The 26,954-nt window shown below is 37.0% G+C and overlaps 1 protein-coding gene across 1 annotated transcript in view; it reads right to left on the reverse strand.

Annotated features, from left to right (window-relative positions):
• PRMT3 (protein arginine methyltransferase 3) overlaps window positions 1-26,954 on the reverse strand; it is a 69,987-nt gene that overhangs the window by 10,366 nt on the left and 32,667 nt on the right. Inside the window, exons 11-13 of the mRNA XM_070957550.1 lie at window positions 25,178-25,256; window positions 13,202-13,389; window positions 9,769-9,855 (exon numbers count right to left, since the gene is read on the reverse strand). Of these exons, the coding sequence (XP_070813651.1) occupies window positions 9,769-9,855; window positions 13,202-13,389; window positions 25,178-25,256 (354 nt within the window). The remainder of the gene's footprint in view (window positions 1-9,768; window positions 9,856-13,201; window positions 13,390-25,177; window positions 25,257-26,954) is intronic.

Raw genomic sequence — 26,954 nt, forward strand, 5'->3', positions numbered from 1 at the left:
GGTGACACGTTTCACTATACCCATGCATTTATTTTTAATACTGGATTCTTCTGCAATTTGGACTCAAGACATCCTTGAAGTCTAATATTACTTCTTCCAGAGCAAAGATTAAGTCATGAGCTCATTTGTACGACTTAACGCCCTACAGCATTCTGAACTTAATTTTTTTTAGCAATTACCTAATTAACATTGGTGGAAGCATCTCCCAAAAAGCACCACATGGTAGAATGAATCATTTCATTATTTCAGCGGCTAGTTACTTTTGAAAAGCCAAACGTAATAAAACGAGTAAAGTGTTAGCTTTGAACTTTTAACAACATGATTTAAGATTTATACAAACAATTATTTCCCTTTATCTTTCCCTTAAAATACTAAGACCAACCAAATAATACAGTTTGAAGCAAAGGGAATTAAAGAAAATAATTACTAAAAGAACAAAAGCGGATTCTTCAAATTCCATTATTCTAAGCAGTTGGTCCACAGCAACCTTAGCATCATGGCTCCATGGAACAGATGATTACATAACAGGTGGTCAATTGTCAGTATCAGAAATATTAAGTGGGTCTTGCCACACAGTAATTCTAAATTACATTGCTGAGAGCTGCCAAAACTGCAACTGTACATGACAATTGTTCCAAACAGAGGTTAATCTTTTTCAGAAGGATTGTTCACCAGGTCTAACATGGTAATGGTTTCCTGAGAAGGATTAGTATGAGAAAGATACACTTTGCTGCTGCCAGGAGTGATTGTTCCTTCTCTTCCCACTCCTAGAGACTCAATTAAACCCACAGAAAGCTTTGAGGCCATACAGTAATCTATTCTTCTGTAATATCACTGCATGCGGCTTTGCAGGATTTTGCAAGTAGGAGAAATTCTACTATTTTCTTTCTTTGTTTAGGATTGCTCTCTAATGGCTTTAAAAGGGAAATCTGTCCTAAAGTAATTGTTATTGTTATTGTTATTGTTATTTTTTTAAAAAAATATACATAATTTTTTATTAATCTGTTTGAATTTGTGCGTTCCATTTTAGAAACAATTTCCAAAATTTCTGTAATCAAAATTTGAACAGTTATTTATGGCCAGAGAGCAAAAATCCTCATCGTATACATCTTATAATAATACTGTATATTATTAAAACTCTAGAATAGCTAATAGGCTATTAAACCCTATTTAAATCCAGAATTGGAGACGTCTGAAGAATTATCTGTAGGACTAACAAAAAGAGCACATAAGAACTGGCTTACCATTATGAGGTATTTCTTTGGTACTGACAGATAAACTATCCTTACCACTGCCTCGCCTTCTCTGCAGTTCATCTTTGACAGCAGATCTATAGATACTCAGATGAGTACTCATGACAAATTATAGGATATGTGTAACAATCTATCAAACAATATTGAAGAGTGCCCCACTAGGAAAAAATGAACAGAATGAGATTGGTCATAGAGAAATGAAACCCTGACTTGACATGCATTTTGAAAGGCTATTTTATGTTGACAGACATTGTGACCAAATAAATTGTTCTGCCTTCTGTTCTCAGCATTTCCAAGTCAAAGATGGTGCAGATTGGTGAAGAGAGCTATTGGAAATAAAAGCAAGCAGAAGAGAGTAAAGTAGGTTAATGAGATGTAAAAAATGCACAAAAACGCTGAATTTCTCCTGGTCATAAACCAAGTCATCTGTACGAGGGGAAAAATGAAGAGCACCAGAGCTGCAAATGTAATCATTAAGCTGGCATACAGACCGGTGAAATTAATGCACAAACGAAATGTAGGTTAAGTTAGTTCCCTCAATCTAGAGATCCTTCCAAATCTATTATAGATAGCAGGTACATAATCAACATCAGCAGCCTTAATGTTGCCAAATCAGAGCTTCAACACAATAACAGGAGGGGAAGAGGGGGGAGTTAATATAATGTTTTGTACATGCCTAATTATTTTCAGCATTCAGAATTCTTATTTGCTCTGTTTTTACAGAGGGATGTGTTTCACTTAAAAAGCATTGCAAAAAATAAGCATTAAAAGCACAGTGAGCATGCAAGTTATTTATTTCAACTTTATTTCAATTTATTTATATTCGGCTGGGATGCCACCAGTCTCCAAATTTACTTGGTTGTTAACCTGCACTTAAAAGTCTTATGGTTAAAGATAAACCAAATCATGGGCTAATATTATAGCCACTTCATTTACTTGAATTCTCTCCTTCAGAAAAGAAAACAATTTGCCCAGATTATGTATTACTGACTGGTTTATACAGCAGCTTCTGAAAGCAGGTAATCTAACCAGCTCGCTTAGGCGAAGGGAAATTAAAAGTTACCATCATCACTATCAGTTGCAGGGAGCAATTTATCATTTTTTATTTCTCATTGGTATCATGCTCAAACAGCATGCAGCTAGAGCAGATACAATTAGGCAGCTGGCCACAGAAGTAGGAGGATAATGTGCTTTTGATGGAGTTTATTCAACCATGGACATGACATGCTTGTAACTCAGGCAGGAGAGAGGGAGAATGAAACAATCATACGTTCCTGCAGCAGAAATACTACTTAAACATTTAAAACAGTACTCCTTCAATTAAAACAATTCAGAACATGGATATAACTGAATGATCTTTTTTTCTCAAGAGGAGGATCAAAGAAAAAATGTATTTTGGTTACTTGTAATGCTCATGGTCATTTTCCACCTCTAAAATACAAAACAAAGCAAAACTAAAAACCCAGAATACTGTAAGAGAATATCTTGAGTATTATTAACTGGACCTCGTACAAATGCTTTTAAAAAAAAACCCTAACATTAAATTTTGATTAATTTTGTTTTGAATTTACACCTGGATTTCACGTTATCTTTCATATACTGACAACATTCAGTTTTCTATTCCCTCTTATTGGTTTCTTACAGGATGAGGTTGAAAAGAATCATGGAGGAAAATAAACAGTAGGGAAATGTAGCCACAAGCAAAACAATGTGAAACTGCTGAGATCTGGCATATGCGATTAGCTTCTTGCTTACCTAGTTCTGAATCTCAGCAGTCTAGTGCTACAAATGTGTAGCAAACACATCAAAGCATACTGTACATAAGGGTCTATTTTCTAGCCTGCACTGTCGGGATTATCAAAAAGTTTTACTTTTTTGTCACCAATGTACTAAAACGATGTCCAGTGAATGAAATGACTTTATGTTAAAATAAACTTAGTGTCCAAAAAGCTTTTGTTATGATCAATTTGCATCTCATTTCACCTGAAGCTAAAATTATCTGTAGCTATGCTGATATAGACACTTTTTAAAATATAAAAATGAATGCTCCTTGACAGTTTGTGCTGTGATATTTGGATGTCAGCAATGTGAAGATGGGGAAAAGCTTCCTGGAGGTAGAGGTCTACAAAATTATGCTAGGACTTATTCGCGGTTGGGTCTTAATTTTGTGGAAACGATGTATGTGTGTGTGTGTACACACACATATACATACATACATACATACATTCACACACACACACACACACACACACACATACATACATACATATAAATACACACACACATAAAATATCATTGTCAATTTGACTTTTCAAATCTGCATGGACGGACTTGAGATTTTGGACTTGAATAATAAGCACTCCTTTCAGAGATCACATGGTGAGATTCTTGAAAGACAACCTTGTGGCAGATGCGACCAAATATGGTTCAATCTATGCAGTCTTGCAGACTTGAGAGGTTCTGGAATGAGGTGGGTAGTAGCTTTCAAAAATTAGGTAGCTTTGAAGGATACTGTTTATTAGGATCCATTCAAATTCAAGTTTACATCATATTTAGATACTCTGTCATTCTGGATGATGTGAGAAGATGGATGGACAAGTACAAACTTTTTAATCCTTCAGGACCTATGGAGGCAATTCTTTCTCTTCATATAGCTTCTAAAAAATTCAGTTCCCCAAAAGCAAAAACAATTCAGCAGCAGATATCTAGACTGTCATTAAAAATATGGATTATCTACCCTTACTTTCTATCCAGAATGAACACACACACAGAGAGAGATAGAGAGAGTCCTAATTTTAGTATATAGAAGAATATATAGTTTTATGATAGAATGCAGTACATGTCCCAGTTATAAATCACTGGAGCTTACAATTATACTGGCTACAGTAGTATAATGTTTTCTGATTAACTAAATTTAAAGTGGAACATCTCAAAGTTTATAATACAAATTAATAGGAATGTATATCAATATATAATTGACTATGAGTGATACTATGTAGCAATATGTCATGCAATTTAGTTACTTGTCGATTTTGTACTATAGCAAAGAAGAAACCTGCTCCTTAAGTGACTCAATTGTACTGTAATAAATGAACACCGGTGACTGGATAAGTGAGTCGCATTCTTGTAATTCTGACAAATATGTAGAGCTTGACTGGGAATGTGAAGAACTTTCATCTTTTGAAGATAACTTGCAATTAGAGACTGGGGAAGAAAAGAGAACTGAACTCCCTTGCAATGCCGATTTAGAACTAGTGACTTAAAAATGCATACTGCTGCCATCAACATATATTGGATGCAGGAGCAGAAGTTTAAAAAATAGTACAATTTAATTTAATTTAATTTAATTTATTCAATTTATATGCCGCCCCTCTCCAAAGACTCAGGGGGGTTGAGTTGAGATTGTGAGATCAAAGCTCTGCCTCTTTTTACATATGTGGACATTGTAAGCACCTACGGAAATGTGGGCTTCAATTTTAGTATTTAGTCTTTTCAACTGCCATCTAGATTATTTTGACCCCTATCCCTTGTAGACAACACTGCTGATTACATAAAGACCCATAGCAGTTTATCAACAAATATTGGCAGCCAGCAAGAAGACAAATGACCTTAAACTTCTCGTTCAGAAGTACATGATAGGATTGCAGGAAGAAAATTCATAGGAGGAAGTACTGGAGTTTCAAAATAACACATACCGTAAGATTACAAATGCAGATGTAAAAGAGGCTGGGAAAATAATAATAGAAAACAATAGAAAATAAAGTAGTGATTTACGATAAGTCTTGCTCATTAATAAATACAGAATCTCAACTATCTGGTCTAAGTATACTACTGAAGATAGCAATTCATATATTCTGCAGCAAAACACAGTTAAGCTTCTGAGGACTGTAAATGTGAGAGATAGACAGAATAGAAAAATTATTATCCATTCTCCTGCCCAAACACTACAATGGCAGGTATTTCTGAGGTTTGAGAAACACTGAAGGACTCCCTAATCACATTGAATATAAGATTGTAGGATAATTATTATATTCTTTCAATGTACAATTCTGCCCTTCAAGCCTTAAGACTCGAATTCTTAGGACATTTCATGTTTTTAAAGATCATGGCATTTCTTGCCTTCTAAAAAGTAGAGGCCAAACCTCAACTGAAGGCTTGAACAATGCTAGGAAAATGGCACAATATCTTAATTTTGGCTGTCAATAAAAAGTAATGCAAGTGCTTAGCCAAGTTGAAGACCTGGTCTAATTAAGCCTATATCCCCAGGACGAAGATGGAAGATGTAGGTAGATGGAGAGGACAAAATATAGAAAAAGTTGTAACAAAAGGCAAAGACAGGGTCCAACCCTATAACATGCCTCCCATTGAACTAAAAAAGAAATGCAAGATATGCAGGAAGCAGTAAAGATTATATTAGAAACAATTTTTTTTGCCATTAAACCTCCCTTTAGTGTAATCTCAATGTACATACCTTCCTTAAAAATCCAAACACCTTGAAACTAATATTTTGAGAAAGGTGGATTTGTTGTAAGAAAAAAATTCAAAGGTTCTTTATACCTTTCCTGGATTCTATCTCCACCTTCCCAAGGGGGGTATATCACATCCTGTTCTACTACATCATGTGGATCTCTACTTCCCATAAATTGTGAAAAGAAACAAGAAATCACTAAATCATTAAATTATGTGACAATGGTGCAAGAAGAGATTAAGGCCACCAACCCATAAAAAGTAAAGGCAAAACCTGAACTCAAAACACGAAATAATGAACTATGGACACTCCCACAGACACAAAAGGTTCCCAATCTTTTGTTTCCTAATCTTCAGAGGTACATAGCAACATTTATGCATTATATCTCATGCAATTAGAGCTTCAAAAATACAGTTAGGTTTTCATATTAATGCATTTTATTGTTCTGCCCCTCTGCAATACTGGAACATAGGTATTTTAATGCCATATTTGGAGTGACTATGCTGTATGTCAAGTTTAATGAGATGACATGATAGCAGTGTTCCAATATCTCAGGGGCTGCCACAAAGAAGAGGGAGGCAAGCTATTCTCCAAAGCACCTGAGGGCAGGAGAAGAAGCAATGGATGGAAACTAATCAAGGAGGGAAGCAACCTAGAACTAAGGAGAAATTTCCTGTCAGTTAGAACAATTAATCTGTGGAACAACTTGCTTCCAGAAGTTGTGAATGCTCCAACACTGGAAGTTTAAAGAAGAGATTGGACAACCATTTGTTTGAAATGGTATATAGGGTTTCCTGAGCAGTGGGACAGCAGGTTTCCTGAGCAGGGAGTTGAACTAGAAGACCTTCAGTTTCCCTTCCAATTCTGTTATTCTGTTATTGTTATTCAAATAAAAGAAAGGTAAATTGAGATCCTTGAGCTTTTCCTCCCACAGTATTTATTTTATAGTGGCTAGGCATTTCTACTTTAATATACCTCTGAATATTATTGCTACATTAAATACCCAAAGAGCACAGGGTTGATTTTAGTAAGGCACTCTATTCAATAAACCAAGAACTGACAAAGAATATAATCTAGTCATTTAGATACAGATTCTGAAGTCTAGAATTGCAATTTAGATTTATTGGTGTTTCATTTCAATTCGGTGGTATACGTTTTGCTCTATTAATAATATACTCTTAACATTTTGTATACACTGACAAGCGATGGAGAAATACTAGATAGACAGTAGATGTAAATATTTGATTATAGGTGCTTCTATCTGTGGTGTTCATGCCTGGTAGATTCACATAATATACAACAGTAATGCGCATTGCCTAGTTTATTTTCTATACTGATTTGCAAGTTGACATGTGAGAAAATTATATGAAATGGTGAAAGATATAAAATTGTATCTTTGATAGGTACTGGATGTAACTATCTACAATATATCAAGATGTTGCTGTGCTATATTCCAAGCAAATAAATGGCAAAAACACAACAAAAATAACAAGGGTTAGTTATGAAAGAAGTCTAAGTGAGCAGATTTCACACTTCTGTACCTCTAAAATAAAATGTGAAAATATTGCCTAAATCTGTACTAGTGTATGAATAGTTTGAATGCATTACTAGATTTGTTGGTGGGGTATGAGGGTGGGTGGGGGGAGTTAATACTTTGCACCACCTACTGGAGAGAATGAATTATTATCTCTTTATGATAGAATGAAACTGAGATATTTCTTCCAGGCTGCAGCACCACATATACCGGTACTTGACTGGAAATGTCACACAAAATCACCTTCTCAGTTTTCTAGTTTACAAAATGTTGTAACTACACCAGGGAGTTATAAATCATAATAACATCTTCAATCTTAATTCTTTTATTGTAAATCTAATCAAAACTGAGGTTCCAAAATCAAGCAAAAATATATATTTAATCATCTCCAACAAACACTACACAAATAATGTATTCCACTATTTATTTAGTGCTCAAGTCTTTCTGTATTGCCAGTTCTTATAGGGACCTTCAACACCGTTTAATTACTCCTCTTTTATTTAAATTCCCAGGGCACTGATAGCTTTTATTTGCACTGTTAAACATTGTTTTCTGTTAAACAAGTAAGATAAAATTTATTTCTCTAAAGTAGCAAACTTTTCTTACATTATGTATAAACTTTGCCCACAAGTGGTTGCTAACAGTTCTTGTTATTAGGAGATAGCTTTGTGCTGTTCATTTTATTGATTGTACTTTTATTGGTCAAGGACTGAAAAAAAGTTTCTGTCTGGCTACAAATGATGAATAAATCACTCAATAGCCATTTATTTATTGCAAGGTTAGGCAGCCTGATACGATGGATGGACTGTCAATCTCTGACTAATCTCTGACATTTCATCATAAAATTCTCATCATAAGATGTCAATAATCGTATATTAAAAAGTACAAATAATGTCAGGTAATGTGTTAGTTTTTCTGTGTAGTGCCACAAAAAATTAATAAAAAACCAATAACACCCAAACCTTACATTCCATTCTAGGACAGGAGAATATCAGTGTCTACAAAACAATCAAGTGGAGTTTGGAAATGGATAAAGCTTATATCAACTGAAAAAAAATGAAAAGATGCAGGAAGTATTTTATACAATCTTGAATAAATCCAAAAATGCTTAGTGGGATTAAAGTTAATTCTGCCTATCCACAGATGGAATGGAAATCACTGGTACAATGGACTCACTCTCTTTTCTGGAGCACTGAGGGATTATCTGAAGCAAATTTTGGGAAAGTAGAACAAGAAGTCACATTTCCATGACATTAATCAAAATTACAGAAAACAAGCGACAAGAGTTTTAAAGGCAAGAAAATTATACCGGTTACCATATTTTTTGGTCTATAAGACATATTTCCCCCCGCCCAAAAAAGTGGGTGGAAATGTCTGTATGTCTTACAGAGCAAATGTTGCTGAAACCCCGCCTACCGGCTGGCTCCCACCCTTCAGCCTCTGTCTCCCAGCAATTTGCCTCCTTGTAGCAAACAGCAAATAGCCTGGTCAGCTTCAGCACAGCCTGATTTAGCACAAGCAGCTGATTGGCAGTTGGATCGGCCTCCCAGAATACCGCCAATCAGCTATTCCAGGCTGCGGAGATTGCTACCGCCCATCACTACTGCCACCGCCCATCGCCGCCACTACCTATCGCCACCTTCGGGCATCCCATTTTCAGCCTCTGCGCCCCCCATTTTTGGCCTCCATGCGTCCCATTTTCAGCCTCCATGAGCCCCATTTTCAGCCTCCTCGTGTCCCGTTTTCAGCCCGTTCCAGGCAGCAGCGATAGGTGGCAGCAACGATGGGCGGCGAAGGCGACGGGCAGTGGCAATCCCCGTAGCCTGGAACAGCTGATCGGTAGTATTCCGGGAAAGCGATCCAACCACCAATCAGTTGCTCATGTTAAGTCAGGCTGTGCTGAAACTGACTAAGCTGTTTGCTGTTTGCTGTTTGCTGCAAGAAGGCAAATTGCTGGGAGGCAGAGGTAGAGACAGATTTTTTTTTTCTTGTTTTCCTCCCCAAAAGCTAGGTGCATCTTATAGTCCTGAGTGTTTTATAGTCCAAAAAATACGGTAGTTTTAAAGGATATGTTTTTATGAAGTATAAACCCACAACATTAAGCTAAAACATAAGGTAAGATAAAAATATTTATTACCATGTTTCCCCGAAAATAAGACTCTGTCTTATATTTTTTTGAACTCTGAAATAAGCGCTTGGCCTTATTGCCATGGACTCAAAAGCCCGATTGAGCTTATTATCAGGGAATGTCTTATTTTGGGGAAAACAGGGTAGGAAAAAGAAAACATGACAGTCAAAGACTCAAGAGGAACAGTTTAACTGTTGGAAAGACAATCAGTCAAGAAATAAGATTAATCGGCTTGAAGATAATGCCACATGTCTGCAGCTACCAAATTACGCAAAATAAAAATGGCTTTTATCTGCAAACAAAATTTTGTTAGCACAAACAGAAGATTTAAAAAAATGAGGCATCTGATCCCCAGAAATATTTCTACAAGTGAAAAAAAACTTACCGTACACATGGAAGTCTTGGTGACCGTCAAAATGAAATCAGATGAAAATTCCAATTCTGGAACTGAGACAACATGGCAGCCTATCCGCTGCAAGGTACAACAAATACGAGTTTGAGGACCACAGAAAAGAAAGTCATAAATGGATTTTGGAGTGGCTGATTACTATTTTAACTCATTCTATCTTGCAGGTTTTACAGTAGAGTTCTCAGTTCTCCCAGATGGAACAATCCTATGGGAGGAGTGTGAGATGCACAAATGCACCATCAGGGACAACTGGAAGAAAGAGCTAAAGGCCAGTCTCCCACCCTCCCCCCGCCCGTTGTATCAAAAGCATTTATCTCAGCAAAACCTGTTATTTGTAAGATCGATATATAATTATATGTGTGAACTCAAGCCAAAAATACATAATTTTGCTCTCAGTTTTGAGTTCAGGACTATTAATTGCTTTTTAATTGCTGCTCGCCAACACTGTGCAGTGAATAACTTTTGAAAATGCTAAAAGTAGCTTGCAATGCAGTTCGCGTAACTTTAAAAACACTTCATGCCGAGTAAAGATCAGAAGATACACTTTTTTTCCCATTGCATTATTCATGACTCTATATCTCAGCAATATATTGGATTTTTAGCTTTTCCTTAAAAAAAACAAAATTCTTTCAACATTTCCCTTATTCTAAACAAGTTTGTCTCATAGTGTGGTACCTAGAAGTTGGCCTTCTCAATGGTGGCACTCCAGTTATAAACTGAACACATGCCTGTCTTCTCTAGTTTTTGCAGGGCAACTATTATTCCAGGACCAGTCTTGATGGCAGAATTTTAAAAGTCATTTTTGTACATAGCTCTTGGTTTGGGCACACTGTAAAATGTGTTTTTTAAACTTTAATAAATGTGAAAATAATATAAATGATTTCAGAACTGAATCATGAAAATGGAGAGTTGTTATGTTTTCTCTCAAAGTGTACAGTGAAGATAAAAATTCTTCCACTGTAAAAAGTAGAATACCCTTCCAACAACAAATAAAAATAGCCTAACCAAATAAATAATCCATTTTTTCACTTAAGATAAGGATGAAACAATGGTTATGAGATTCAGACTAAATACTTACACCTAATATTTCATATACAAACATCCTAAGACTGGAACAAACTACCAGAAGCTTGAAATCTATCCTTGAGTATTTTCAAGAAGAGACTAATATTTATTATATATCTATAGTGGAGCCAGAAAATCTATTCTCCTCTTTATAGCCCAGCAATTCTATTATACTCATTCCATTTACAAGTGATGTTCAGCAATTGTTCAGCCCATAAAATAGAAATATCCTTGAAAATGTACCCAGTTCAGTCTTGCATATTAACAGATTTTCATGAACGTAAATAGAGTATGACAAAGGCATTATTCATATTCACCCACATTTGACTGCCGAATGTATATTCTTCGACATTGCATGATAAATAAAGCACATTTTTATAATTTCCTGAATATTTCAAAATCACCAGTTCTAGAAAGCTATTAATCTTGGTTATTTACTCATAATGACACTCTCGGTCAATTCCTTATTTTTATTATACAGGAAAAAAGTTTGGAATGTAAAAAAATTATCTTTTATCTACCATGATTACATTCGGATATCGTCTCAGTTTTAAAACAACAACTTGTTGTTTTTTACCTCTTTTTTTGCTCTCTTTGAGTCAGTATTGACTCAAATGACTGCCTGGACTGGTCCCTGCATTTTTAACATGGTTTCAGAAGTAATTTATCACTGCCTTCTTCCTAGGGCTGAGAGCTAGTGAGTGGCCCAAGGTGACCCAACTGACTTTGTGCTCAGGTCAGGACTAGAATTCTCTGGGTTTCTAGGCTGACGCCTTAACAATTGCATTGTTAAACAGACTTTAAAGCATCTAAGCATCCTAAACTACAGGATCCCTATTTTTCCAGAGGAATAAATTTGAAACAAGGTGGTTTTGGATGTACAGGTAGTCCTCAATCTAAAACCACAACTGAGGCCACAATTTCTGTTGCCGAGTGAGAAGTTTGTTAAACGAGCTTTGCCCCATTTTACAACTTTTCTTGCCACAGTTGTTAAGTGAATCACTCGCAGTTCTTAAGTTAGTAACATGGTTGTTAAGTTAACCTGGCTTCCTCCTTGACTTTGCTTGTCAGAAGGTCGCAAAAGGTGATCCCATGACCCCTGGACACAGCAACCATTATTAATATGAGCCAGTTGCCAAATGTCCAAATTTTGCTCTTGTGACCACGTTGATGCTGCAACGGTTGTAATTGTGAAAAACGGTCATGAGTCAGGTTTTTTTTTAGTGATGTTGTAACTTCGAACGGTCACTAAATGGACTACCTGTACATTATTTGCAGAGTGATAACAGTTGAAATTCTGTAACTACAATTTGAAATCTGAAATACAGTGCAGTGCAACCTATTTTGATCAAGATGGGATAGCGTTAGCACCAGACCAGCCTTTCTTATCTTGGCCATCACCATGAATTTCAACTGCCATGAATTCTGAGAATAAAATTTCACACATCTAAAGAGAACACAAGTTAAGAGGATGCTCTAAATTGAGCATTTCAGTGTATCAGATGAACAGCAATATTGGGTCTTTCTTCTGTACTGTAACAGGAGAACCAAAGAAATGATCTTTCCTCCAAATCATTTGAGACAGTTTCAAAATGCAAATAAAGAAAATATCACATGTTTTAGGAAGTAGTGGTGGAATCTGAGTAATGAAATGTCTGCAAGGAAACGACTAAGCTCAGAAAGCACCAAGCCCTATATTGATACTATACTTTGTATTGCTATTTTCTAACCACAGAGACATGAATATCTGCTCAGGAAAAATATTATTTTTTTCTGCAAATGTGTAAAATAGAGAATATTAATTAATCATAGCTCCAGAAAATATGGTTTGCTAGTCATATCAAGAGAGCTTGTGAAGAAAAGAGGAAGGAACGTAGGGTTACAATGTCACTGTTTAAATTATATAATAGACCAGCATCGTCATGGCGGTGTCACGTGACGTATCACGACTTCCCTCCCCCTTCACTAAACCAGGCATGGGCATGGGCAGTGTGTGATGTATCCGGTCCGTGGGCCGTGAGTTTGACAGTCCTGTAATAGACCTTGGGTGAAATTACTGCAAATAAGCCTGGACATCTGTAATCAATAATTGAGTGGCAGATAACTCTTATTTCCCCCCCAGAGGGGGGATTAGGAAGCAAGGATGGAAACATACTATCAAAAGATTAAAACTCCACAGTGTTAATTCCAAAACTTAAACACCATGGACTTCATATTGCTATTGACTAAGAACCAAAAATCACTATATTCATTTTCTATAATGACAGCTTTATATAAAGACAGTTCACAAAGAGAATAAACAAAACATTATTTTTTTAGAAGATGCTATTTGCTGTCACGGTACCTTGATGATACAAGCTTCAGATATAAGAGTCCGCGAATCTAAGACTTCCACAACCGCTTCAGGCATTACCACCTTTTTCATGCAGGACATATTGAAGCCATATACATCATCCCAGAAAGTCAATTGATCGGTATGCTTAGCGATATCACTTACAGCCACCAGGCTAATGGTACAGGAGTCAGGATACACTGCAATCAGATAAATGATTCAATAGTGAGTACTGTGCAGGAGCAAATTCTGTACAAGAGAAGCCAAATGCTGTTAAACATACTGAAGGAAAACAAATCATTTAAATTCAGCAATTCCACAGCTACATCTCTGAAATAAGATCCTCCAGAACTAAAAGAGATGTGCGCTTCCATGAACGGAGTACAAAACAGCTGTAACAATTGTAGGATGTTGCTGGGATGTGAAAGTGGGGGAGAAGAGCTTTAAGTCTACCAGTGGTATACCCAAAACCTACAGTATAAAAGAGAAAATACAAATAACTTTGAACTGATATACAGGTAGTCCTCAACTTACAACAGTCCATTTAGTGACCATTCAAAGTTACAACGGTAATGAAAAAAGTGACTTATGATGACCGTTTTTCACAGTTACAACCTTTGCAGCATCATCATGATCATGCGATCAAAATTTGGACATATTGGTAATTAGTTCATACTTATGACCCTGGCAGCATCCCAGGGTCACCTTTTGCAAGCAAAGTCAATGGGGAAGCCAGATTCACTTAACAACTGTGTTACTAACTTATCAACTGCACTGATTCTCTGAACAACTGTGGCAAGGAAGGTTGTAAAATGGGGGCAAAATTCACTTAACAAACGTTAAGTGAATTTAACAACAGAAATTTGGGGTTCAGTTGTGGTTAAAGTCGAGGACTACTTGTACTTTATTTTCCCAAGAAACATACTTTTATACAACTTTTAAATTATTTTAATTTGATTGATATTCTACCTTCCTACTCAATTTGAGCCCAGGACAGAGTGCAAAAAGGTACTAGGCAGCCGAGTCAGTAATAGTAGAGGAATCTCCAAAGAGACCTCTCCTGCAGATCTTAAGGCCTATGCAGGTTTGTAAGAGGAGAGGTGGTATCGTAGACTGGTATTTCTCAACATTGGCAACTTTAAGATGTGGGGACTTCAATTCATTACGTGCTGGGGAATTCTAGGAATCAAAGCCCACACACCTTAAAGTTGCCACGGTTGAGAAACATTGTCTTAGACCAGGGGTGTCAAACTCAATTTCATTGAGGGCGGCATCAGGGTTGTGTTTGACCTTGGGGTCTGGGTGGGCATGGCCAAGATGGGAGTGGCCAGCTTGACATCACTCGTGTCAGGGGAGTTTGTGATGGCCTGAGCGTTCTGCCAGCGAAAACAGAGCTCGGGAGGCTGCGACGGCCTCTTGCAACACTCTGCCAGCGAAAATGGAGCTAAGGAGGGCTGCATGCGGCCCTCCCGAGCTCCATTTTTACTGGCAGAAGGTTGCAGGAGGCCGTCGCAGCCTCCCAAGCTCTGTTTTCACTGGCAGAGGCACCAGGGGCTGGTCCTTGGCCGTTTCCAGTGCGGCCCTGCAGGCCAGATCCAGCCCCCAGGCCTTGAGCTTAACACCCCTGTCTTAGTCCAAGTTTGAGCTCTTTCAGGATTTTAAAAATTCATATCAATATTTTAAAATATCGGTAGTGAAATAAATTTTATAGAAAAATTTGACAACCAGTGTAGATTTTTCAGATGTTATCATCTTTTTTTCTTGTACCATCTAGCAGGCTGGTTGTCCCATTTTGCACCAAGTGCAACAGTCTAGATCAGTCTAATCAAACTCCCTGCCCGCCGGCTGGATGCATCACACGCTGGCCACGCCCACACCCAGTTTAGCAAAGGGGGGAAAAGTCCTGATACGTCACTTGACGCCACCGTGACAACATAAATTTGACACCCCTGGTCTAGATATTGAGATCAAAAAGCCTAAAGAGCATTGGAATAGGCAAATTTGTTGTATCTATTTATAATCAATATATGGAATACACTATAGTCTTGATGCTTATTTAGAATTAAACATTTGGAGGAAGTAACCAACAATTACAGGATGAACAATTATATACAGATTCTTTCCTAGTAAGATAACTAAAGAAACTGGATTTCCCAAAAATGGGAGAAAAAAGCCCCATGTTTTCAGACTGAAAGCCTTTCGAGAATTCAATATTTTATTCTGAAAGAAAGGTGATATTATTCACACGTCCCCCCCCAAAAAAAGGTCACCAATGCAGCTGAAACAAATCAGTAGTTCTGCACAGCTGACTACTGCCACACACACTGATGTAAAACACACTTCACAGGAGAATGTTATTTCTTCTACAGACAAGGTTGCTGACTTTGTGGTTTACACTTGACTTCTCATCATCCAAATTTCCAGGCCTGTTCCTGGATTATCAAGAACATTCCTCATGAAGTACTGACAAAATGATTTGAGTCAAGCTGCTTTCAAAACCAACTATGGTGCAATATACAGCAAGTGTTACGTAAGAGTATTTCCAAACAAAATATGCATACATGTTAATTTGCAAATGTTGATGCCAGGATTAGCATTTAAACCCAATAGAACAGAAATAGAAATAGAATAGACAATCAAATACAGAATATAGAATCAGATATAGAATAGAATAAAATATTTATTGGCCAAATGTGATTGGACACATAAGGAATATGACTCTGGTGAATTACTCCTATTACAATTACTAATATATTATTACTATCACTCCTATTGCTATTATTACTCCAATGGAGTATTAACAGGCTGATTCATATTATCTTGATAGAAAATGCCTCAGTTGTGCCCGCATTGTGTTCTGTCCCCGTACCACAAACGCACCCCCACAGACGGCCCGGAGTTAATAAGCCACACGACAAAAGTCTTTGAAGATAAAGCTGGCAGCAACTCAGTGGCTAGCTGCCAATTCAGACTTTACTCACACAAAACAAAGATTAGACTGCAAGCATTCCAATAAAACAGGCAGAGTTCAACAATACAAGGATTAATCCAAATGCAGTCCGATAAAGCAGGCAAAGTCCAGTAACGCCAAGATCATGGATTATTTCCAGTTTTTGCTCGTCACAAACTGAACCGGCCACCACACCCACATTTATACCCTGTGCGGTGTGGTCCAGTGACTCAGCTAATCTCTGGCACGCCTTCCCCTCTGCTGCGCATGCTTCTCCCTGCGCCTCTGCCGAGGGTCCAGCCAGCACTTATCTTCTTCGTCGCTGTCCACCTGTGGCTGCGGGGACATGCTTGGCTCTGAGCCTATCTTTTGGCCTTTGGTGTCCTCCGGAGGCATTACCAGAGAGGAGGGTCCTGGAGAGGGAGGCCTTGCCAACTCCTCTCCCTCACTCTCAGAGTCTGCATCTGTCATAGCCCAGGCTCAGGCAACGGAGCCACAACACATTGTCCCATCCCAAGGTCTGAACTGACCACAATCCTGCTGTACTTTCACAGATTCTAGAAAGCCTGGTTCTTTCTCTCCAAACATTGGGTCAGACTGCAGTATGAAACTGCCTAGATATGTGCTTGGAGTGTGCACTATCTCAGGCACAAAATGTTGTGTAGAGATGGTTGTTTTGTAGTATGACATTTCTAATTTTATGTAGGGGTCTTTGGTGCTCTTTGAGCTTGGTTGTTTTCTCGCACACATTTCATTATCCAAATTCAGAGAGCCCCATGGACGCCTCATTTCAGCCCCAAGCTATAACTATTCTCCTTTATTTATTAATCCTATGCAAAGTGCACAAAACACTTAGCAGGTGAATGGCTTTAAAAACGGAAGGAAGAAATAAATAATTAAACAAGTAGAGTGAGGGCAAGCCTAACAAAAAAGCTATAGTTAACTGCTGAGCTGCAAAAAATCTGGATGATCACTAGATGGCAGCAGAGATACAGGTATACAATTATGCCATTTAATGTCAGTGCAGAATTTTTCCAAATTTTACAGAGAGTTCATTTGTTTGACTATTTGCAGGAAACAAATCTTGAACTACATAGGGTTTAGTTTGGTCTAGCGCAGTGGTGGGTTGCCCCCAGTTCGGACCGGTAGTAAATCCGGCAGGAGGCTCCGCCCACTGACCCGGACATCATCAGAAGTCATCTGCGCATGCGCGGGCACGATTTGAACCGTTAGTAAAGGTAAGTAGAACCTACCCTTGGTCTAGCGGTTAAGATATCAGGATAGAAAGCAGGAGGCTGTGAGTTCAAACTCTGCCTTAGCCATAAAAGCCAGCTGGTGACTTTGAGCCAGTCATTCTCTCTCAGCCCAACCTACCTTACAGGGTTGTTCTTGTGGGGAAAATAGGAGGAGGAGGAAAGTGTGTTGGATATGTTTGCCACCTTGAACTATTTGTAAAAATAATAAAGGCGAGATACAAATAAATAAATAAAAAATATATAAATAAATAAAAATAGGAGTTAAATCCTTCATTTTTCTGTAGACAGGTAGGCCCTACAGTGACAAATGCATATTTACAAGGTTGCCTTTGTAAGGCACTCTGAAGCACATCTTCTAATATTACCGTACATCTAGATCTGCTGTTTGACCAACTGATTTTTAAGTGGCTGGTGATGTTAAAAATGCCAAGGAAAACAGACGCTGGGGGAGGTTTTTTGCTTACTCTATTTTAACAGTATAGCCCAATTTTGTTTCACTGTAATCTCATGTTTTTAAAAATTGATCGTAGAAAAGATCCAGTTCAATGAAGGTATTTTCCTTTATCTTCTAAAAAGAGAGGAAAGGGTTTTGACATATTCCAAACGTGTCAATTCACTGATAAGCCGGATTCAGTCCTTAAGTCTTGCTATTTATAAAAATAAGAAAAAAGGAAAAGCAATAAAAAAGAAAGACCCATTTAATTCTGGATTATTCCATCTCTCTTTTTTTTTTTTTACCCAGTTGAATTATTTCTCAACATAGGTGATACGAAACTGCTGATCAGACATAGTAGGGCAGCACAACCTCACACTGGTGTGGATTTGTCATCTGTGTCCTTCTCGATTCACTGCCTCCAAATCATTTGTCATTAGTAACAGCTCACACTGAGAACAAAGTAAGATGGGAAATCTTTGATCCTTCAGCAATGTGGTAAAAAGGTAACACTGAAGGAACTGCAAAGCCGAAGCATAGTTGGAAGCAAACATCCTTTAAAGGTGGGAAAGCAACTACAATCAATCACTCTTTCATGTACTGTAGTACTTTTGCTTCGGAGAATTATTATTTTTTTTGCAAGCCACTGCTTAATGTATTCTACAGAGAGGTCCTTGGGACAACTTGAGGGAGGTGAGCAGGAGATATCAAAATGACACAGTGCTGCTATGTTAATACAGTCATAATAAATTGTCAGCTGGCTATAATACAGCAGTATGCTGTTTTCAGTAAGAAAAGAAAAATATAGGAGGAAAGAAAAAGAACACAATGCAGAAGGTAGATTTCCTTTCTTGCTATTTTTTTTAAAGTTGCTTAAAGCCAATGTGCAAGAAGAAATTACTTTCCCTGAAAAAAATAAAAGGGCATAAAAGCAATTGCTTAAGAAGGAAAAGTATCCGGGATAGTACTTTTGAATTGTTTGCCAATGAGCTTCTGGGGGCAAATCAAAGGGTTGGTTGTTACCCGTTAAGCCCCTCAGGGCACAGGGTTTGTTATCTGAGGCAGCGGTCCTCAACCTTTCCCGCTTGGCCCCCTGGCGGAGATGGGAGGGAAGAGGGGATGGTTCTGTGAGAGTGGCATGTTGCTCGCACAAATGGAGCTTTGCGCATGAGCATCTGTTGCTTGCGCAAATGGAGCTACGTGTGCGCTCGCCCACCTCTTGCACAGCCCAGTTCTGAACAGGCCATAACCTGGGGACCCTGATCTGAGGGATTATCTATCTCCAATTGTTCTGCCTGCCCAGTACATTGGGCAGAGGTTCCCTCTGTAATGGAACTGAGGAAGCATAACTTCTCTGTTGTTCTACCCACCCTCTGGAACAGAGATTCAAGCAGCACTTACTCTTCTAGGGTTCCAAATAGCTCTTAAGACCTGACCCTGTTTTCAGACCTGGGCTTAACTGTGTTTATGAAGCCCTTGTGGTGTTTTGGCTGTTTTTAGTCCAGGCTGTCCATTTTGCTTTATGTTTTTGAAATTGCTTGGTGTATTTGGATTTTGTAAATGTCCAGAGTCTATTAAAATGGACAGCCAGAAGAAACCCAATAAATACATAAAAAATAAAAATGTCAAGTACAATGCCACCCGGGCATTTTTACTACACTTGGAACTAAAAGCATTGCAGGATGGATAATATGTCTCTCTGCCACTGCCTTTAAAATCTACATTAGTGATCTAATATAGCACTTTCCTATTCAACTACTGATCTTAATTTACTCCCTTACTGTTTTGGTTCTAAGACAGACTGGGACTACAGCAGGTTTATGTTCTTAGTATTTGTAAGAATGTTAGTGTAAAGGCATCACTTCAGCTTTTTTTTATATATACACTTTTTACTAAGAAGCTTATTAAGGTCAGAAGCATTAGCAGCTTCATTGTCTTAGCTTCACTTGACAAGCAAATTAACCACGTTGCATTCCACTGAGAACACTGTGCTCCTCCAAAGCCTTAGCTGATAAACAGTTTAAACTGCAAGGTGAAAGCTTTTTTTTTTCCCCTGTACTCAGCCTAGCAACTCTAAGCACATACACTTACCAATTACAATGGGAGATTTTACATTGTATTTTATCCTAAACTGCCTTGAGTTTTATGGTTGGGAGGTATACAAATTGGTGTAATAAATAATAAATAAGATATACAATTTAGGCATAGACAAATGCACAACTTAACACTGTTGACAGTGAACAGCTTATAGTGGCAGGTAACATTTCCTTAAAGTAAGGGTTCAATGGCTCATATTGCAAATATCTCTTCTAAGACAGGCAATTCAGTGAAATTTTCAAGACAGAAATGTCTACTCTGAAGATGATTTGAGACTCATATTATACATCCTATTGATCTGTATGATTAAACTGCTGCGGTGAACTGAAATTCAGATGGCCATTTAAAATGTCTTATTATGCCACTCAATTTTAAATGAAATCTGAATAGTCCAGAGTAGCACAGCTTTCACTTCTCAATTAAAATCAGACTATCTGCTTTCTAGAAAGATTGAAATATAAATCATCTTTACCTCCTGGAAAGCATTTAGCATAATAAAGAAAGTAGGACAATTGTTCCAAAGCAGTTGGCAAAAGTTCACCCGTTACAAATGCCTAAATCCCTGCTAAATGAACTGTGCAGTTACGCTATTGGCACTAAAATGTGCAAGGGAAGTTGATAAATATCTTACCAAATCACACAGATTTGGCAGTTAATTAATTTTAAGAACACCATCCTTAAAGCAATATCATTCTTGCAGAAACTACACCATATTTTCTATTTCAAAATTATCTGTAAGTTATTGTTCTTCTCACTCTGAAGGTACCTCTGTTGACATCTTGGGGTCAGGGGAAGAAATTTCATGTGAAGGAAAAGAAAAAAGAAAAAGAAAAGCCCAGTCCCTACATATGTTTGATCAAGCGATCACATGTATCACAAAAGTACACAGTTCCATGGAATACGACAGTTTTCACTATATCAAAACATATTCATTGTAAATCTTCTTCTTTCTATCTAGTGCAATGGTTATTGGACTTACAGCCTAACTCTTTAAAAAGTCCACTCTAGAAATAATATAGAATATTTTGAATTCACAGGTTTTGATGCTTACTACTGCACACAATGCAAGAATATACCATAAGGATCAGTGGTGAAATTCAATTTTGTTTACTACCGGCTCTGGTGGTGGGCGTGGCAGGGGAAGGATACTGCAAAATCTCCATTCCCACCTCATTCCAGGGGAAGGATACTGCAAAATCCCCATTCCTATCCCCCTCTGGGACCAGCCAGTTCTCCGAACTATTCAAAATTTCTGTTACCAGTTCTCCAGAACCTGTCAGAACCTGCTGGATTTCACTCAATATGGACATTGAAATGGGGAAATTCATTTGATCTTTGAATCCAACCAGATAACTGATTTATACATAAAAATATAAGAAACTATGACTAAGGCTTCGATTAACTTTCTAAACCAGAAAGAACATGAATTACATATGTTTAAAAACAAAACCATTCTATTTGAAAGCCTGTCAAATTATCTGAACAACCAACAAAACTACTCTTAATGTTATTTTCTATTGGGAATGAGAAACAAGCAGAGATAATGAAGTCCTTTCATTTATTTTAAATTAATAACTCCCCAGTTATATTCTACCCATATCTGCACAGCCATGACCCTATGTCTTTCCGGAAAGCCTTAAAAGTATAGTTTTTCAGTGGTCCCTGGGGCAAAACAATGTGTGACTCCACATCATATATCCATCAGTATATTAATCCTTGGATATTTAGGTCCCCCATGAGTAGCTTAATATCCTTGTTCTGTTTAAATAATTGGAGTTGCATAGTTTATAAATTCAAATAAATAAATAAATAAATAAATATATTATTTGGATCTTAAGTTTTATTTTAATACATTATGAAGCATCTAGAACAGTGGTGGCGCAGTGGTTAGAATGTAGTACTGCAGGCTAACTCATTGCCCACTGCAGGAATTCGATTCTGAGCAGCTCAAGGTTGACTCAACCTTCCGAGGTTGATAAAATGAGAGCACAGATTGTTGGGGGCAATATGTTGACTCTGTAAACCGCTTAGAGAGGGCCGTAAAGCACTGTGAAGTGGTATATAAGTCTAAGTGCTATTGCTATTGCTATCCAGAGTCACCTTAGCTTATAAATTGATTAAAGAAGTACATTTTGAACTCTATCCCGACTCTTGATTTTTTGCGCTGACATTAGCCATTCAACTTAATCTGCTAATATACACTGAATAAATAAAACAAACTTAAAAGAGAAAATCTGATAGTCATCATGGCTTCTTTGGATATAGGGACAAAAATATTCTCCTTCCCTCAAAAAAGATAAAATTTCTCTTATAAATTACTATACTATAAGTAATTTATAAATTACTTATAAATCCATAGTATTAGTAGAGTAATACAGCAAGATTTGTGCAACTGCAGTCCCTTAAAATATGCTATGACATTTCTTCACATCTATCAATTCTTTCCTTTCTATATTTTACTTTCTTTTCACTGCTTATGCACAGAGGGTACAAAAAAGTTGCAGATGTCGATTGACACTACTTTGTGATGCCAGATTTGGCTCTGTACTTGCCTAATCTGGTTTTAGATAAAACAGAAGTTCCCAACCTTTCATTATTATTATTATTATTATTATTATTATTATTATTATTATTATTATTATTATTATTATTATTATTTGATGACTACAATTTTATCTTCAAAGGTAAGAAGAACCATCACATCACTCTTGGGGTCTGCAAACACACAGAATATGTCATTTTCTCCCTTAGTATGAAAGAGAAACTGATTTAACTTTATTACAACTGAAGTAGAAATAAGAAAAACAGTTGAAATAAGTTGTTTGTAGACTTTGTAAGACTGTATTATTTCATCCATAAAAAACAAGAAGCAAAAATTTAAAAATTAAAAAAACAACTTGATTTACTGAAACTCAACTTGTGATGTTTTCCCTTAAGCAGGTAAAACATCAGTTTTCAATGTTTTAATAATAATTTTAAAAGAGGAAAATATTAGTTAGAAACATTTTTCAGCAAAACAACATACGCACCAATATAGTACAATATTAAATAAACTTGGAAATTATTTTGGCAAAATGCAACAAATGCCATACCAATTTGACTCTCTTATACTAGATACTGGGCCAACTCTTTCATGGTGCTTTAAATACTGCAGTTTGTCTCAAAAATAGCCTATATTTTCCCTTGGTTAAGCACTATTTTTAATTAAGTCATCCAGCTGTGCACGCAGTTAGTAAGTGGTTCAGCAAACACTGAAAACTCAACTCTTCCTATTCTATTTCAAAGAGCCAAAATTAGATGTTCCTCAATCTAAACACTGTAAATGAGAAGGAGGAGTAAAAATGCACTGGGGATAAATTTTGAGGCCGTACATGCACAGAATGGTAAACCAGAATTCTAGTAGCAATTAGTCTACTGTAAATTATTTTTTAATTAAATTTATAAACCACTACATCTCAACAATTCTTGATGCTTTACAAAATTAAAATATACTTACATCAGAATCTAAACTACAAATAATTTACCTCCAAAGCCCACTGGAACAATTATATTTGGATCTGGAAGGTTATTGCAGATAGAGTCAATTTCACCTCCAGAAGGAGTGGATTCTAAAGAATCAGCACTATTATTATTTTTTTTTTAATTTGATTTATATGCAGCCCTTCTCCAGAGACTCAGGGCAGCTTACAATGCGTTAAGCAATAGCCTTCATACTTTTGTATATTTATACAAAGTCAGCTTATTGCCCCCACAAACTGGGTCCTCAATTTACCTACCTTAGAAAGGATGGAAGGCTGAATCAACCTTGAGCCTGGCGGGATTCAATCTTACTTTACTTGCAGACAGCTGGTGTTAAATTACAGAGCTCTGTCTGTTGAGCTATCCAGGCTCCTTTTCACTTATCACTGAAAACTATTGCTTCCTGGCCTTAGCCCCACTCGTCTCTTATGACAAGCATTCCAAACATGCAACCATGGTCCCAAATGGTAGTCCTGAAGATAACTAGGTGCCAAGTCATAAAGAGTTTATAGGTTAAAACCAGCAGTTGAACTGGACCAAGAAACCCAGTGAAATTAATTTAATTGGATTTTAATACTGTTTTTAAATTTTGTATTTCTTGTGTTTTATCTGTTGGCTGTTCACCGCCCCAAGTCCTTCGGGAGAAGGGCAGTATATAAATATAAATAAATAAATAAATAAATAAATAAATAAATAAATAAATAAATAAATAAATAAATAAATAAATTTGATTTATCATTTGTTGATTGTATGTACATTGAGAGCTTATGCACCAGAGACAAATTCGTGGCGTTTCCAATCATACTTGGCTAATAAAGAATTATATCCTATTCTTGAAACTCCACATGAAAACTGGGTTTTATTTAAAGGTAAAACATAACACATAAACCAGCTTTGATAAACTATTTCTATATTAGACACTAGAACCTCTATTTTCAAGTAGTTCCCCACTTCTTTCTTAAACCTCATACTAGATTAGATTGTTAGTTCCGCACTTCCTGTAACATTTTTACATACAGCAAAACTTTTGGCGACCTTAAAGAATTCCACTGGATAGCATTCAAATATTTTTGTCCAGCAACATAGCATGAATCAATAGGATAGATTTGCCCTTCTCTCAAGGACCATCCTCAATCTGTTCTGAATGTTGGGGGGTAGGGGGCGGGAGGAGGACATTGTAGATCAGGGGTGTAAAACCCAATTGCATCGCAAGCCGTATTGTGACATATCGGGATTGTTTTTGCGCTTATGGAGTCGGGGTAGATGTGGCCTGCGCAGGTCATATCCGGCCCATGGGCCACATGTTTGACACCCCTGTTGTAGATGATGAAAATATAAAACTCTGCTATCACAGCAAACACACACACACACACACACACACCTGTATTTATTCCTTTTTAATAATTTGTAAAACAACATTTAGAAAGACTCCTATATCAACTTTCTACCTTTTACTACATTATTACCAAATTATTTACCATTAAAAAGTTCTATAAAATTCTTCAAGGACTGAATATTAATTATTTTTAAAAAGACAAAGCATTCCTGAAAATAGTATTTCATTTAAGATCCAAATATTCTGTTATTGCTTTTGCATTATCCATACTATGAAATGATTATCTTGGAGCTACTCTTAATGGAAACATCATTCATTTCAGAAAATAAAATTCTTGGTCATGCATAGCAGAATCTAGTTTTCTCCATAGCTGAACTATTTATTTAATCAGACTAACCTGAGCCTCCTTTGGCCAGATATTTGTCCCTTGCATAAATGACTGAATCCAGCATAGACTCGAAGAGGAGGAAATAGCCCTGCACATTGAGAAAAAAGAAAATAAACAAATAAGAGATAGGGTAAAATTATATACCAGTTTTAGCAAGTTCTACAGTAGCATTTATAAACTTTGTCTTTGGAAATAAATATTCTGAAGAATAGTCCAGCAGCTCTTTTATTTTTTACTATTAGTACTGCCATTTACACTCTGGTATAGCAATTCCTTTCATTAAGCATTTCACAATTCTTGTACTACAAACCCAGAGGAAGAGGCCACAGATTTAACTTTAATTGATATCAATATGTACAAAATGCGATTAATGAAATCTCTTTAGAGCATCTCTCCTTTTGTACATAAAAGGGCATAATAAAATAATAAAATCTTCAGATCTCAAATCCAGCATGGGTGAAGGTCAGTCACAAATGTCATACAAGCCAAAAAGACAATTCACACAGTTCCTGCCACAAAACCACCAGAGACACAGGAATGCTTAGGTTCAGGGGTGACAGTAGCTAAATGTCCCCTGTTTAAAGATATATTTAATAGAGAAGGGTGCAGGCCCCTTACCGTGAAAAGGCTGCCACTGGAAATTATAGAGAAGCTCAACAGATTTTGCTGGTTTAGAGATATGCATATAAAAAGTAAAGAATAAGCCCAAGACCCGAGACTGACTATATATGGGATAAAAATAATAGCTTTGTATTAAGAAGCATGGCTTCTTATTTTGGCTACCTAACAGCCAATTATTATATTCTCAGAGTGCAAACCAATTGTGCCTAGCTTGGAAAGGTAGGTCTGAATCTCAACTTATGCAAAAGGGTTAGAAAATCTATTCTCTAAGAAAAAAAGAACACAGTGGCGAGAAAGAGGCAATTTTTCTACTGATAAGAAGGTTCAACTTTATTTAGGACTGAGAATTAAATAAGCAAGCTTAAGATAGCAATTTTATTTTGGAGAAAATAGCAGCCAGAACAGCTTGGAAAGCTTTCATCAGTTTCCTACTGAACAACTCTCTCTCTCTAGCTGCTGTTTGCACAATCAACAGCCCTAGGGACAAATGGCAAGCAGGTTTTTTATAGTAGGACATATGTATATTTGCATCCAACAGTACCTTCGTATCTCTATGGAGCATTTCTCTCTGCACAAGGAGACCCAAGATGTCTGCTGTTCCTCCTTCTGCACTGCACTCCCCTCCCCCCACATGTACGTGAAGGCTGTTCTGAAAATCAAGGAATCCTCCACAAAAATGTGTCACATAGCATGGAAAGGTATAATGAAAATTGGGTATTATACCCCTGGGAAGGAGAAATGTTTTCTGCTAGGACAAAGCCATCACTGGAAGAACCAATTATTGCACTAATACATCATTACCTTTCTCAGTCACGCTAAAAAAAGCAGACCACCGATAAAATAACTGGTGTTTCTTAGATGTCACCGTACTCTTCTGATATTTTCCAGGCTGATACTGCAGTTTTTACCTCAACCATCCAAACTCTCTTATGCAATATCATGTCCTGTAAGCTGCTAAGGGGTTGTCCATCATATTGAATCAAGTCATTCATCATCAATCTCAAAATGTTTTGCTCTATGTGTGGTGCTAATCTCTGCTGTAATTTAGAATGTAATTTCACAGGCTGCTGCCTCACCTGTAGGGGTGCCATCTGGAAAGAGAATTATACCTGACATTTTTGGTGTATGATGCTTGGAGACTCTCCTGCTTCTACATGGACAAGGT

This window comes from Pituophis catenifer, unplaced genomic scaffold, assembly GCF_029215685.1.
Source record: "Pituophis catenifer annectens isolate HBS135680 unplaced genomic scaffold, rPitCat1.0.hap2 SCAF_1, whole genome shotgun sequence".
Taxonomy (NCBI): domain Eukaryota; kingdom Metazoa; phylum Chordata; class Lepidosauria; order Squamata; family Colubridae; genus Pituophis; species Pituophis catenifer.